Genomic DNA, 13507 nt, shown 5'->3' with positions numbered 1-13507 from the left:
CGATTTAGATGAAGGAATTGTGTGTAATATTTCCAAGTTTGCAGATGACACTAAACTGGGTGGCGGTGTGAGCTGTGAGGAGGACGCTAAGATGTTACAGGGTGACTTGGATAGGTTAGGTGAGTGGGCAAATGCATGGCAGATGCAGTATAATGTGGATAAATATGAGGTTATCCATTTTGGGGGCAAAAACACGAAGGCAGAATATTATCTGAATGACGGCAGATTAGTAAAAGGGGAGGTGCAACAAGACCTGGGTGTCATGGTTCATCAGTTATTGAAAGCTGGCATGCAGGTACAGCAGGCGGTGAAGGCGGCAAATGGTATGTTGGCCTTCACAGCTAGGGGATTTGTGTATAGGAGCAGGAAGGTGTTACTGCAGTTGTACAGGGCCTTGGTGAGGCCTCACCTGGAATATTGTGTTCAGTTTTGGTTTCCTAATCTGAGGAAGGACGTTCTTGCTATTGAGGGAATGCAGCGAAGGTTCACCAGACTGATTCCCGGGATGGCAGGACTGACATCAACTGGGCCTTTATTCACTGGAGTTTAGAAGGATGAGAAGGGATCGCATAGAAACATATAAGATTCTGACGGGACTGGACAGGTTAGATGTGGGAAGAATGTTCCCGATGTTGGGGAAGTCCAGAACCAGGGGACACAGTCTTAGGATAAGGGGTAGGCCATTTAGGACTGAGATGAGGAGAAACTGCTTCACTGAGAGAGTGTTAACCTGTGGAATTCCCTGCCGCAGAGAGTTGTTGATGCCAGTTCATTGGATATGTTCAAGAGGGAGTTAGATATGGCCCTTACGGCTAAAGAGATCAAGGGGTATGGAGAAAAAGCAGGAAAGGGGTACTGAGGGAATGATCAGCCATGATCTTATTGAATGGTGGTGCAGGCTCGAAGGGCCGAATGGCCTACTTCTGCACCTATTTTCTATGTTTCTATGTTTCCTTGGCGGAGGGGGTCAACAACCAGGGGGCATAGATTTAAAGTAATTGGGGGGAGGTTTAGAGGGGATACGAGGAGAAATTTCTTCACCCAGAGGGTGGTGGGGGTCTGGAACTCACTTCCTGAAAGGGTGGTAGAGCAGAAAACTTCACATTTAAAAATTACTTGGATGTGCACTTGAAGTGCTGTAACCTACAGGGCTACGGACCAAGAGCTGGAAAATGGGATTAGGTTGGATAGCTCTTGGTCGGCCGGCGCTGACACGATGGGCCGAAATGGCCTCCTCCTATGCTGTAAATTTCTAGGATTTAGTCTGGTGCAACCCCACATCAAGCACATAGCAGTACCTTCCCAGACATAAAAGGATCTTTAGAGTATAACATTCATGTTTAGACAGACGCTTTCAAATCGTCAGCCCTTCTTTACCAATTAAAGCACTAATTTGACATGATTGCATGATAAACGGCTTCAAAATCTGGGGACTTCTTTTACAGGAATAGAGCAGGTTAAATAGGGAATCTTATAGAAATTTTCAAAATTGTGAAAGGTTTTGAGAGGGACAGTGAAAGATCTGTTTCAACTATTCTCGAATCAGTAACAAGGGAGCATAGATGGAGGATTACCACAAGAACAATGCAGGGAAAAGTTAGAAGAATATTTTTTCTCCCTGCAGAGGATTATTAGAACATGGAGAGCTTCACCACACGTGGCTATCGAGGCAGAGATTGTAATATTTAAAATGGAACTGGAAAGGTATCTGAAAAGAAACCGTACAAAAAGGATAGCAGAAAAAGGATATAAATGGGTTTAAAGTAGATAGGCAGCACTTGTGCAGAGAGAGGCAGTGTCAATGTTGCAGGTCAATGATCTTTCATCAGATCTCAATGGAACCAATGCAGGTCATCAACCTGAACCATTAACTCTCTTTCTCCACAATTCTTGCCCAAGTGTTTCAAGCATTTTCTGATTTTAGTTCAGATTTCTATCATCTGCTGTACTTTGCTTTTGTTTTTAAGAATAGTGACTGGAGGCTTGAGAGAAGATTGTCTTTTTCTTAGTTAGGAAACAAAGGCCAGGATTTTACTAACCTCAGCGGGTCTTTGGCAGCTAACATCGGTGGCGGATCCCGGCCCCGCTGCTGGCTCCAACCTGCTGTGTAGAATTATTTTCCGTTGATTCGGCTTGTTAAGCCCGCCCAGCGCATTTCCCGGCCAATTAAAGGGATCATGGCCAAATTTATTTTGACATCTGCGCTGTCGGTGTTCTACAGCATTGTGGTGCTGCAAACACTGACAATTACTGCACAAAGCTGCACCCAGACTCTCCCATGACTCCCTCCATATGCTTATCGAGGGAGTCACAGCATGTAGGGAGGTTTTCTTCACTTCCCATGGGCAGAAGAAACCTCCCCAGGAGATCAACGCAGCCTGGTTGCACATTGCACAGGAGGGCACAACCAGGAGGACCTGGGTGCAGTGCCGCAAACATTTCAATGATCTCAGTAGATCACGAAACATTAGTACAAAGCCACACTAAACCTCATCCTGCTGTGCCTCTCATCACATCACTCTGCCTTCCCCATCCTACTCACATCAACTTACCTTGCACCTCCACCCATCCCTCTCTATCTAGATTATCACATCCCCATCTCACTAGCCACCCTCATTCTAGTGCAATCATACCAGCTAACAACACACAAGAGTAGGCACTTGAGCATTTCATGCAATGTCCATGTAAAGTTTCTGTTAATGTGGTGTCTGTTCTTGGATAGATTTTCGTGCACCTTTGGAAGTGGTTTAGTGAGTTGCAGTGAACGGTGAGACATATGCCCTGGATGCTGGGGAGGTCCCAGCAGATTGGAAAACTGCAAATGTGACGTCCCTATTTAAAAAAGGAGGCAGACAAAAAGCAGGAAACTATAGACCAGTTAGCCTCACATCTGTGGTTGAGAAAATGTTGGAGTCCATTATTAAAGCAGTAGCAGGACATTTGGAAAAGCAAAATTCGGTCAGGCAGAGTCAGCATGGATTTATGAAGGGGAAGTCTAATTTGACAAATTTGCTGGAATTCTTTGAGGATGTAACGAACAGGGTGGATAAAGGGGAACCAGTGGATGTGGTGTATTTGGACTTCCAGAAGGCATATGACAAGGTGCCACATAAAATGTTACTGCACAAAATAAAAGTTCACAGGGTTGGGGGTAATATATTAGCATGGATAGAGGATTGGCTAACTGACAGAAAACAGAGAGTAGGGATAAATGGTTCATTCTCGGGTTGACAATCAGTAACAAGTGGGGTGCCGCAGGGATCATTGCTGGGACCCCAACTATTTACAATCTATATTAACGATTTGGAAGAAGGGACCGAGTGTAACGTAGCCAAGTTTGCTGACGATACAAAGATGGGAGGAAAAGCAATGTGTGAAGAGGACACAAAAAATCTGCAAAAGGACATAGACAGGCTAAGTGAGTGGGCAAAAATTTGGCAGATGGAGTATAATGTTGGAAAGTGTGAGGTCATGCACGTTGGTAGAAAAAAATCAAAGAGCAAGTTATTATTTAAATGGAGAAAGATTGCAAAGTGCTGCAGTACAGCAGGACCTGGGGGTACTTGTGCATGAAACACAAAAGGATAGTATGCAGGTACAGCAAGTGATCAGGAAGGCCAATGGAATCTAGGCCTTTATTGCAAAGGGGATGGAGTATAAAAGCAGGGAAGTCTTGCTACAGTTATACAGGGTATTGGTGAGGCCACAACTGGAATACTATGTGCAGTTTTGGTTTCCATATTTACAAAAGGATATACTTGCTTTGGAGGCAGTTCAGAGAAGGTTCACTAGGTTGATTCCGGAGATGAGGGGGTTGACTTATGAGGGAAGATTGAGAAGGTTGGGCCTCTACTCACTGGAATTCAGAAGAATGAGAGGTGATCTTATCGAAACGTATAAGATTACGAGGGGCTTGACAAGGTGGATGCAGAGAGGATGTTTCCACTGATATGGGAGACTAGAACAAGAGGACATGATCTTAGAATAAGGGGCCACCCATTTAAAACTGAGATGAGGAGAAATTCTGAGGGTTGTAAATCTGTGGAATTCGCTGCCTCAGAGAGCTGGGACATTGAATAAATTTAAGACAGAAATAGACAGTTTCTTAAACGATAAGGGAATAAGGGATTATGGGGAGCAGGCAGGGAAGTGGACCCGAGTCCATGATTGGATCAGCCATGCACATATTAAATGGCAGAGCAGGCTCGAGGGACCGTATGGCCTACTCCTGCTCCTATTTCTTATGTTCTTATAACGGTATCCCCTCCACCCCCACCCCATAATGGCCACGAGTGTGAAAGGAATGGCTTGGGCATTGTAGGGATGTTTTATGGTATTGGTTTGGGGTGGTGCCAACATGGTGCATCATGTGGCAGCCAGGGTGTACAGCGTCAAGTGAAGTAAATCTGGCCATGGTGAGGCCATCCCTGGCAGCAATGTGGCCAGGTGCTGATACCCTCTGTCCTGTGATAATCAGGTGATTCGATATTTAGGAAGGACAGGCAAAAAGGAAGAGGGGGTGGTGCGGCGTTGTTAGTAAAAGATGAAATCAGAGTAATAGTGAGAAAGGATATTGGCTCAGAAAATCAAGATGGAGAATCAGTCTGGGTGGAGCTCAGGAGCACCCAGGGGCAGAAAACATTGGTGGGAGTTGTCGATAGGCCTCCAAACAGTAGTGGCAGTGTAGGGGACGGCATCAACAGGAAATTAGAGATCCATGTAGCAAGGGCACTACAGTAATCATAGATGACTTTAATCTATATATAGACTGGCCAAACCAAATTAGTATTAATACTTTGGCAGATGAATTCCTAGAGTGTGTACGAGATAGTTTTTTAGACCAATATGTTGAGCAGCCTACTAGGGAACAGGCTATCCTAGATTGGGTATTGTGTAATGAGAAGGGGTTAATTAACAGTCTTGTTGTGCGGGGTCCTTTAGGGAAGAGTGGCCATAATATGATTGAATTTCTTAAGATGGAAAGTGAAGTAGTCCAATCTGAAACTAGGGTCCTAAATCTAAACAAAGGAAACTACGAAGGTATGAGGAATGAATTGGCTATGATAGATTGGGAAGATTCATTAAAAGGCATGACGGTGGATAGGCAATGGCTAATATTTAAGGAACGAATGCATGAATTGCAACAGTTACACATTCCTTTCTGGCGTAAAAACACAAAAGGAAAAGTGGCCCGACCATGACTACAAAATAAATTAAGGATAGTATTACATCCAAAGAGGAGTTATACAAAGTTGTCAGAAAAAGTAGCAAGCCTGAGGATTGGGAGCAGTTTAGAATTCAGCAAAGAAGGACCAAGAGATTGATTAAGAGGGAAAAAAATAAGAGTATGAGGGTTAACTTGCAAGGAACATAAAAACCGACGTGCAAAAGTTTCTACAAGTACGTAAAAAGAAAAAGATTAGTGAAGACAAATGTAGGTCCTTTACAGACAGAAACGGGAGAATTTGTAATGGGGAACAAGGAAATGGCAGAACATTTGAATAAATACTTCGGTTCTGTCTTCACAAAAAAGGACACAAATAACGTCCCAGAAATGCTAGGGAACCAAGGGTCTAGTGAGCAAGAGCAACTAAAGGAAATGATAATTAGTAAGAAAGTAGTGCTGGAGAAGCTAATGGGACTGAAGGCCGATAAATCCCCAGGGCCTGATGATCTGCATCCCAGAGTACCAAAAGAGGTAGCCATGGAAAAAGTAGATGCACTGGGTGTCATCTTCCAAAATTCTATCAATTATGGAACAGTTCCTGCAGATTGGAGGGTTGCAAATGTAACCCCACTATTTAAAAAAAGGGAGAGAAAACGGGGAACTACAGACCGGTTAGCCTGACATCAGTAGTAGGGAAAATGCTGGAGTCTATTATAAAGGATGTGATAACAGCACACTTAGATAATATCAACGGGATTAAACAGTGTCAACATGGATTTATGAAAAGAAAATCGTGTTTGACAAACCTACTGGTGTTTTTTGAGGATGTAACTGATAGAATATATAAGGGAGGAACCAGTGGATGTGGTGTATTTGGATTTTCAGAAGGCTTTTGATAAAGTCCCACATAAGAGGTTAGTGTGCAAAATTGAAGCACATGGGATTAGGGGTAATGTATTGGCATGGATTGAAAATTGGTTAACTGACAGGAAAGAGAGAGTAGGAATAAACGGGTCTTTTTCGGGGTGGCGGGCAGTGACTAGTGGGGTACCACAGGGATCAGTGCTGGGGCCCCAGCTATTCACTACATATATATAAATAAATGAGTTGGATGAGGGAACCAAATGTAATATTTCCAAGTTTGCTGACGACACAAAACTAGGTGGGATTGTGAGTTGTGAGGAGGATGCAAAGACGCTGCAAGGCGATTTAGATAGGTTGAGTGAGTGAGCAAACATGGCAGATGCAGTATAACGTGGATAAATGTGAAGTTATCCACTTTGATAGGAAAAACATAAGGACAAAGTATTATTTAAATGGTGATGGCTTGGGAAGTGTCTATGTATAGAGGGACCTGAGAGTCCTTGTACACCAGTTATTGAAAGCAAACATGCAGGTGCAGCAAGCAGTTGGGAAGGCAAACAGTATGTTGGCCTTCATTGCAAGAGGTTTTGAGCAAGGATGTCTTACTACAGTTATACAGGGCTTTGGTGAGACCGTACCTGGAGTAGTGTGTGCAGTTTTGGTCTCCTTACCCAAGAAAGGAGACCAAAAAAGGATATACTTGCCATAGAGGGAGAGTGCTGCGAAGGTGCATCAGATTGATTCCTGGGGTGGCAGGGCTGTCGTATGAGAGATTGAGTCAACAAGGCCTGTATTCACTAGAGTTTAGAAGAATGAGAGGGGATCTCATTGAAACGTATAAATTTCTGACTGCGTTGGATAGACTGGATGCGGGGGAGGATGTTACCCCTGGCTAGGAAGTCTAGAACAAGGAGTCACAGTCTCAGGGTACGGGATAGGAAATTTAGGACCAAGATGAGGAGAAATTTTTTCACTCAGAAGGTGGTGAACCTGTGGAATTCTATGCCACAGAAGGCTGTGGAGGCCAAGTCACTGAATATATTTAAGAGGGAGATAGATAGATTTCTAGAAACAAAAGGCATCAAGGGGTATGAGGAAAAAGCAGGAATATGGTGTTGAGATAGAGGATCAGCCAGGATCATATTGAATGGCGGTGCAGACTCAAAGGGCCAAATGGCCTACTACTGGCTCCTATTTTTTATGTTTCTATGATTGCTGTTCCTGGTGCTGCTGGTGTTGGGGTGATCGCGGTGAGTTTGAGTACCAAGGTGAAAGAGTATAAAGGGCACCCATGCTGATGGAATAGATAGCAGATGAAGTAAAGATGACAGAAGCAATCTGTCAATAGTGAGACAGGTAATGAGGTCAGACTGGATGGAGACTTATGAAAAGACTTGCAGCATGGTGAATCTGTTGTGGAAACACAGTGAGGAAGAGCTTGTGGCTGAGGAAAGATATTTCCAAGGTACTGTACATTTGAAGCTGTCAGCTCATCAGTTGATTCAATGGCCTCAGCTTGACTGACATAGTCCACAACCAGCATGGACCTTGTGGGCGATGAGCTGAAATTCATTCTTCAGTGGCTCTAAACAAACTATCAATTACCTGAATTGGGTCCCCCACTGCATGCCGGGTCTGCTCAGCGCTGACAGACCAGATATCGGTAAAGGTGCATGACTCCCCCCCGGCAAAATTCCGGCCTAAGTAACTGTGTGTCTTCTCCTCTCTTGCCAACATTCCAAATAATACTAAACGTACTTCTGGGAAATTGATTATATTTAGAGCTCATCCAATCTTTCCATGGATAAATGCACCACAGGATCCAGTAATATGTCACAGATAGGGAAGAGCCCAGGTTTGATAACAAAAAAAAATACAAAGATTATTAGATTTAGCCAATATATAGAAAAAACTTTTCAGTCAATACCTAAAATAATTGTGTGAACATCTACACTAATTAAGGGATCATCTTGGCAGCACATTGCTTTCGATCATGGAGTGTTGAGATGTGGGTTCATGTTTGTGATCCCCATACTGTCAAGTTGCCAATCACAACTGCAGTATTGTGAATAGCAGCAACTGGCAGTTAAAAGCTTCCCCACAGTAAGGAGAAATCAGGAGTACCATGCCCAGAATCTCCAGCACATCTTACCACCAGTTCAGAGTTGCACTGGCAGAGGTCTAGCAGCAGGCTGGTCACTTTCCTTCAAAGGTGCAGCTGGCATATATTCCACAATAAGCATGAAAAAGGAGAAAAGACAATTGTGCCCTTTCTAAAAGTATAATAAAAAACATGTATATATAGTATATGTCTTTTTCTGGAGTTGGTTTGCAGGGGGGGGGGGGGGGGGGGGGGGGGAAGGAGGGTAAATTAACACTTTAGTCCCGCTCTCGAAGCACTACTGTACTGAGAACCATTTTTCTTTAATTAAAAAGAGTAAACATTAGCCTCTATACTGAAGGAAATAGATGTTATATTTTAACTAAGTTACTATGTATGCAAAGATAAAAATTGAACTGGATTTTAGACCACATCATGTACAGTGAATTATTAAATGTTGTTCTGTTGATGCATCTCAGATTTCTCGTCCAGCAGACTATCACTGAGCTATATGAAAATATTCATTCATTTTCTCAATATTTAACTTGATAATACGCATGAAAATGCACCAATGTGCACTGTTATACTTTATATATTTTATTGCTACTTCTGATTTTTTTTAAAAAAAGGAGTACTATACAGTTGTCTTCTGCCATCCTTACCACCTTTAAATTATTGCAATTTGCCGACAGATGTTAGCATCTTTATCAGTAGCATTCTGCGAACATCTGGTCAGAAGTCCACAGTTTTTGTCACTGCTAGTTCTCCACTTTTCTTATTCACCTTTCCCCCAAGTTGATGTTATCTAATCAGTAATCCAGTTGATAACTCGTAAAATTCAAATTATGCTAAGCAAATTCAAAGATCAAAACGTAGATTCAAATTCCAAATTATTTAGGTTACAGCTACTGGACTGCATTTGATAAATAGATGGATCAGCTGGTGTGGTCCAGTTTTTAAAAAGTCAATACTAGTCAAGCTGGATTTATTAAATTCAGAAGCTAATAATCTGCCCTCTTTAAAAGAATCAAACTATTTTGTTACAGTAAATTGAATCAGCATACATTAAACAGACTGGAGTGAAACCACATACCTTGTCATCAGCAGGACATTTGTACAAGTTCTGGAAAGTTGTATTGATGTTCTTGCAAAATCTGGGAGCAAACACATCCTTTTCTGGACCAAACTGATGACGAGACTGACGCACAATTGAGTCGATAACATACAGCCCTGGGACTTTGTATTCTGGTTTACACTGTGAATATATATTTAAATACAAATAAAGTACTTCAATAAGATGATGTCCAATTTACTTTGGAACTTTACAGTTATCTGCAACACTGATTTGTACACTAGAAAACAGTGTTAGGAGTGGGTTGAAGCCCACAATTCCCCATATGGCATGTTATCAATTTTGCTTGTGCCACACAGGTTAGCCTCTAGCATAGGTCAAGTACTTTCCTATACAGAGCAAAAATCAGAAAGCAAATCACTGCTATCCAATTGTATAGATTCCCATAGGCAATTAAAAGTAGAAGACCCTTCAGAACAAATCACCTCTCTGTTCTCTTGGCCAGAGAATTTTAAAATGAACAAAAAAAGAATGTTATTTAAACCAAAGGCGGTTCTTTGAAAAAATAGTAACACTTCAATAGCAAATGAATAGAACAAAGTAGATTAAATTGGAAACTTTTTTTTTTAAAAAACAGTCTTTCAGGCTTCTGCATTGAAGACCAGAAATATTCCAGAGTTAGTACTGTTGGTGATTACATCATCATTTTGTTCTCATGTCTATGGAAATTTTTCCTGAACCCAAAAAAATTAGACCCATCAGTGATTTGATGTCATTTCTGAGTAACAAATTTCTGATATTAAGATCTACAATGTTACTGTTCAAAAATGTTATGCCCGCATCTCAAAACATGTATAATGATCAGTCTTTGATGAAAAACCTACCACTACCTAACATTTTGAGTTGCAGAACAGTGATGAATATTCAAGTGACAACAGGTTGTTACATAACCGGAAAGTTAGTGGAGAAAAACTGGGTGTATATCTTAGTTATTAATATGGAAAAAAATAATTTAAAATTCTGGTCCTCCGAACAGAGGAAACAACAGATTTTGGCAAATTTTGCCATGTTTGTAAAGTATTTATAGTTTGACTGCAATGGGACATTACAGCTTTAAGTTAAGTTATTCTATATATAATTATATAGATAGCCCATGGCATTGCTCATGGGTAGCCTAGTTCTCAACATTATATCAATGTCTCTGAATTTGTATGCTACACACATTTCCAGTTTCGCTGCTCACCACCTATTAATTTTTCCCCTTGCCTGCTCTTTCCCCTGCTTTTTTTCTCTTTTTCATCTCACTATCCCTTTCTGTCATCTTGGTGCTTACCATTTACATTTGCATTCGTTTCTTGCATCTACATTTATTAAACAATAGTAATTGATTGAGCCCAATTTTAAACTGGGTAAGAAAAGAAACTTCTCAAAGAAATATGTTAAATGAAAAAGCCTTCTCACAACAGAGGGCAAACCAAGACTAAAAATGCAAAATAGAGGCACTGTAGATCAAGGTCATCAAGAATCTACATAGATTAGATGCCTTTGCAGCACATCCGTGTTGACAGAAAGGTAAGGAAAATAAATGAAGTTGTAAAGCTAGAAGAAAATGAGTCCAAGGCCTCCAAGACAAAGAAAGGTCCCTGGAAACAAACATTAGTATAAGAATGTGGAACAGCATACAGATCTAATAATTTTAGGGGAAATTGTTACATTTTTAGGTTTGTTCTACAAGAAAGACTTGCATTTATATAACACCTTTCACAACCTCAGGCCGTCCCAAAGTGCTTTACAGCCAATGAAGTACTTTTGAAGGGTAGTCACTGTTGTAATGTGGCAGCCAATTTGCACATAGCAAGTTCTCACAAACAGCAATTTCATGAAGACCTAATAATCTGTTGGTTGAGGGATTAATAGTGACCAGGACCATCAGGGAAAACTCTCCTGCTCTTCTTCAAAGTAGTGTGATGCTTTTACGTCCACCTGAGAAGGCCTCAGTTTAATGACTCATCCGTAAGACAGCACCTCCGACAGTGCAGCATTCCCTCAATACTCCACTGGAGTGTCAGCCAAGATTTTGTGCTCAAACCTCTGGAGTGGGGTTCGAACTCACAAACATCTGACTCTGAGGAGAGAATGCTACCACTTGTAAAAATTGCCGTTGATATATAAAAGTTATTTATAGAGCTGTATTTATTTAGCCAATCAGAACAAGTAATCTGACTGGCCAAAATTGCTTGTTCCAAACTGCTCCCTTTCGGAGGGATCCTTGCTGATCTATATCTTAATAAATTGATATTAAGTTGCATATTTGAGCCAAAAAAGTGCGACACTGAACTTGTTTCTGCCCGTGAAATCGGAAGTAAAGGATTGAGAACTACATGTTGTCATTCACACTTCAAACATGAAAATTGAAAAAATGTAAATGCTACATTTTTCGATTCAGATTACTTCAAGTATACATAATGTGCGGTGACGCTGCTCACAGGCTGACACAAGATATACTGTTGCAAGAATTCACATCGCAGGTGAAAGAGATCTCCCCAAGGACAGTCAAGTAAATTTTTTTGATTGGTTCCTGAAAGGTAAGTATTTTCCTTACCAATTCCAGCTGCGTGGATAAATACATACCAGTATTACATAAATATCTCTCTGCCAAGGGGGAGCAGTTTATATCTTTACTTTCTATTCTTGTATAATGTATTTAAAAAATTATCTGCTCCTTTCCTTCCTTGCCTAACAGTGTTGCAGCAATACTAAATGTAGAACATTTTAAATTCAACAATATCACTCCAAAATTGAACATTACACAGGTCTTCCACAAGTTGCTATTGGTTATGTTCAGAACTCAAAATACCACTATTCATATAACTAAGAAATGCAACGTCTGTAACAGTTTAAAATACACATCCATATATTAAAAATCTTACTTCTGTACATACTTCCTGGGCTAACTTTTCCATTATAAATTCCTATTTCAATATTCAAAACGGAAATTGCACAGGTAAATGTGTCAGGTTGCAATTACAACCCTATGCCAGTTGTCGCATTGTAACACCTCAGTTTTGCTGTTCCGCACAGAAACTCCTATACTGCAACTACTCTATTCTCTGCTTTCCAAACTACTGTACACTGTCAAAATATTAAGTTGGAAATTATGACTTTAAACTGGAGACCAAGTTTAGTTTGTGTTCCCTGGTCCAATTATCCATCAACCTATAACCCTTTAATCAAAATGCTACTCCTGGTCTCAACTCCCCGTGGGAGATTGACGAATACAAAGTAAAAAGACCTGCTCCAATTTATTCTCCACTTGTCAATTTTTCCGATAGCTGTGTGTATGGCACTTTCACGATACTTACTGACTGATCAGCTAGCATATATTGTACAGATTTTTGCATTCCCTACTTTCCCCAAGAAAAAGTTGTCTTGCACTGCTATTAACACACAGGGGTCAAGTTTCGACCTGAGTGGTTCCTATTTTTTTTGCAGCAACTAGTTTAGAATGGAACATCTTAGAAATTGCAATTCTCGGCATTTAGTTTGCTCCAGTTCTAGTGAATTAGAATAGTTCCATTTTAGAACAGATTTTTTTTCCCAAAAGGGGACGTGCCCGGCCACTTACGCCTGTTTTGCAAGTTTAGGCAATGAAAACTTACTCCAAACTAACTTAGAATGGAGTAACTGTAGATTTTTGTACGCTCAGAAAAACTTTGCCTACAATTAGAAATCAGGTGTAGGGAACGATGGGGGGGGGGGGGGGGGGGGGAAAGAGAGTTTACAAACATGAAACACGTCACTTTTACAAATAAAGAGCCATCATCAATAAGAAATGATAAATAAATCAATCCAAAAAAAAAATCAATAAATAAAAAATTACGTTTCTAATCGACTTCAGCACCGGGAGCACTGCAACAGCGTGCTGAGACGGCTCCCCCCACAGTCTCTCGCTCGCTCTCTGTCTGTCAGTGTCTCTCTCGCTCTCTCTCTCTCTCTCTGTCAGTGTCTCTCTCGCTCTCTGTCTGTCAGTGTTGGTCAGGGTGTCTGACAGCGAGGGGTGGGGAGAGGAAAAGGAGGGGGGAGAGGAGGGGTGTGGTGGAAGTGGAGAGGAGGAGAAGGGGGTGGGAGGAGAGGAGAGGAGGGGGAGGAGAGGAGGAGGGAGGGGGAGGAGAGGAGGAGGGAGGGGGAGGAGAGGAGGAGGGAGGGGAGAGGAGAGGAGAGGAGGAGGGAGGGGAGAGGAGAGGAGGAGGGAGGGGAGAGGAGAGGAGGAGAGAGGACAGGAGGAGGGAGGGAAGAGGGAGGG

The 13507-nt window shown here is 41.6% G+C and overlaps 1 protein-coding gene across 1 annotated transcript in view; it reads right to left on the bottom strand.

The window, feature by feature from the left end:
• tiam2a (TIAM Rac1 associated GEF 2a) overlaps positions 1-13507 on the bottom strand; it is a 144119-nt gene that overhangs the window by 72360 nt on the left and 58252 nt on the right. Inside the window, exon 4 of the mRNA XM_070890980.1 lies at positions 9226-9387. Coding sequence (XP_070747081.1) covers positions 9226-9387 — 162 coding nt within the window. The remainder of the gene's footprint in view (positions 1-9225; positions 9388-13507) is intronic.

This window comes from Pristiophorus japonicus, chromosome 9 (genome assembly GCF_044704955.1).
Source record: "Pristiophorus japonicus isolate sPriJap1 chromosome 9, sPriJap1.hap1, whole genome shotgun sequence".
NCBI lineage: Eukaryota > Metazoa > Chordata > Chondrichthyes > Pristiophoridae > Pristiophorus > Pristiophorus japonicus.
The sequence above is the reverse complement of the archived record's forward strand: the minus strand, read 5'-3'. Positions and strand labels throughout refer to the sequence as shown.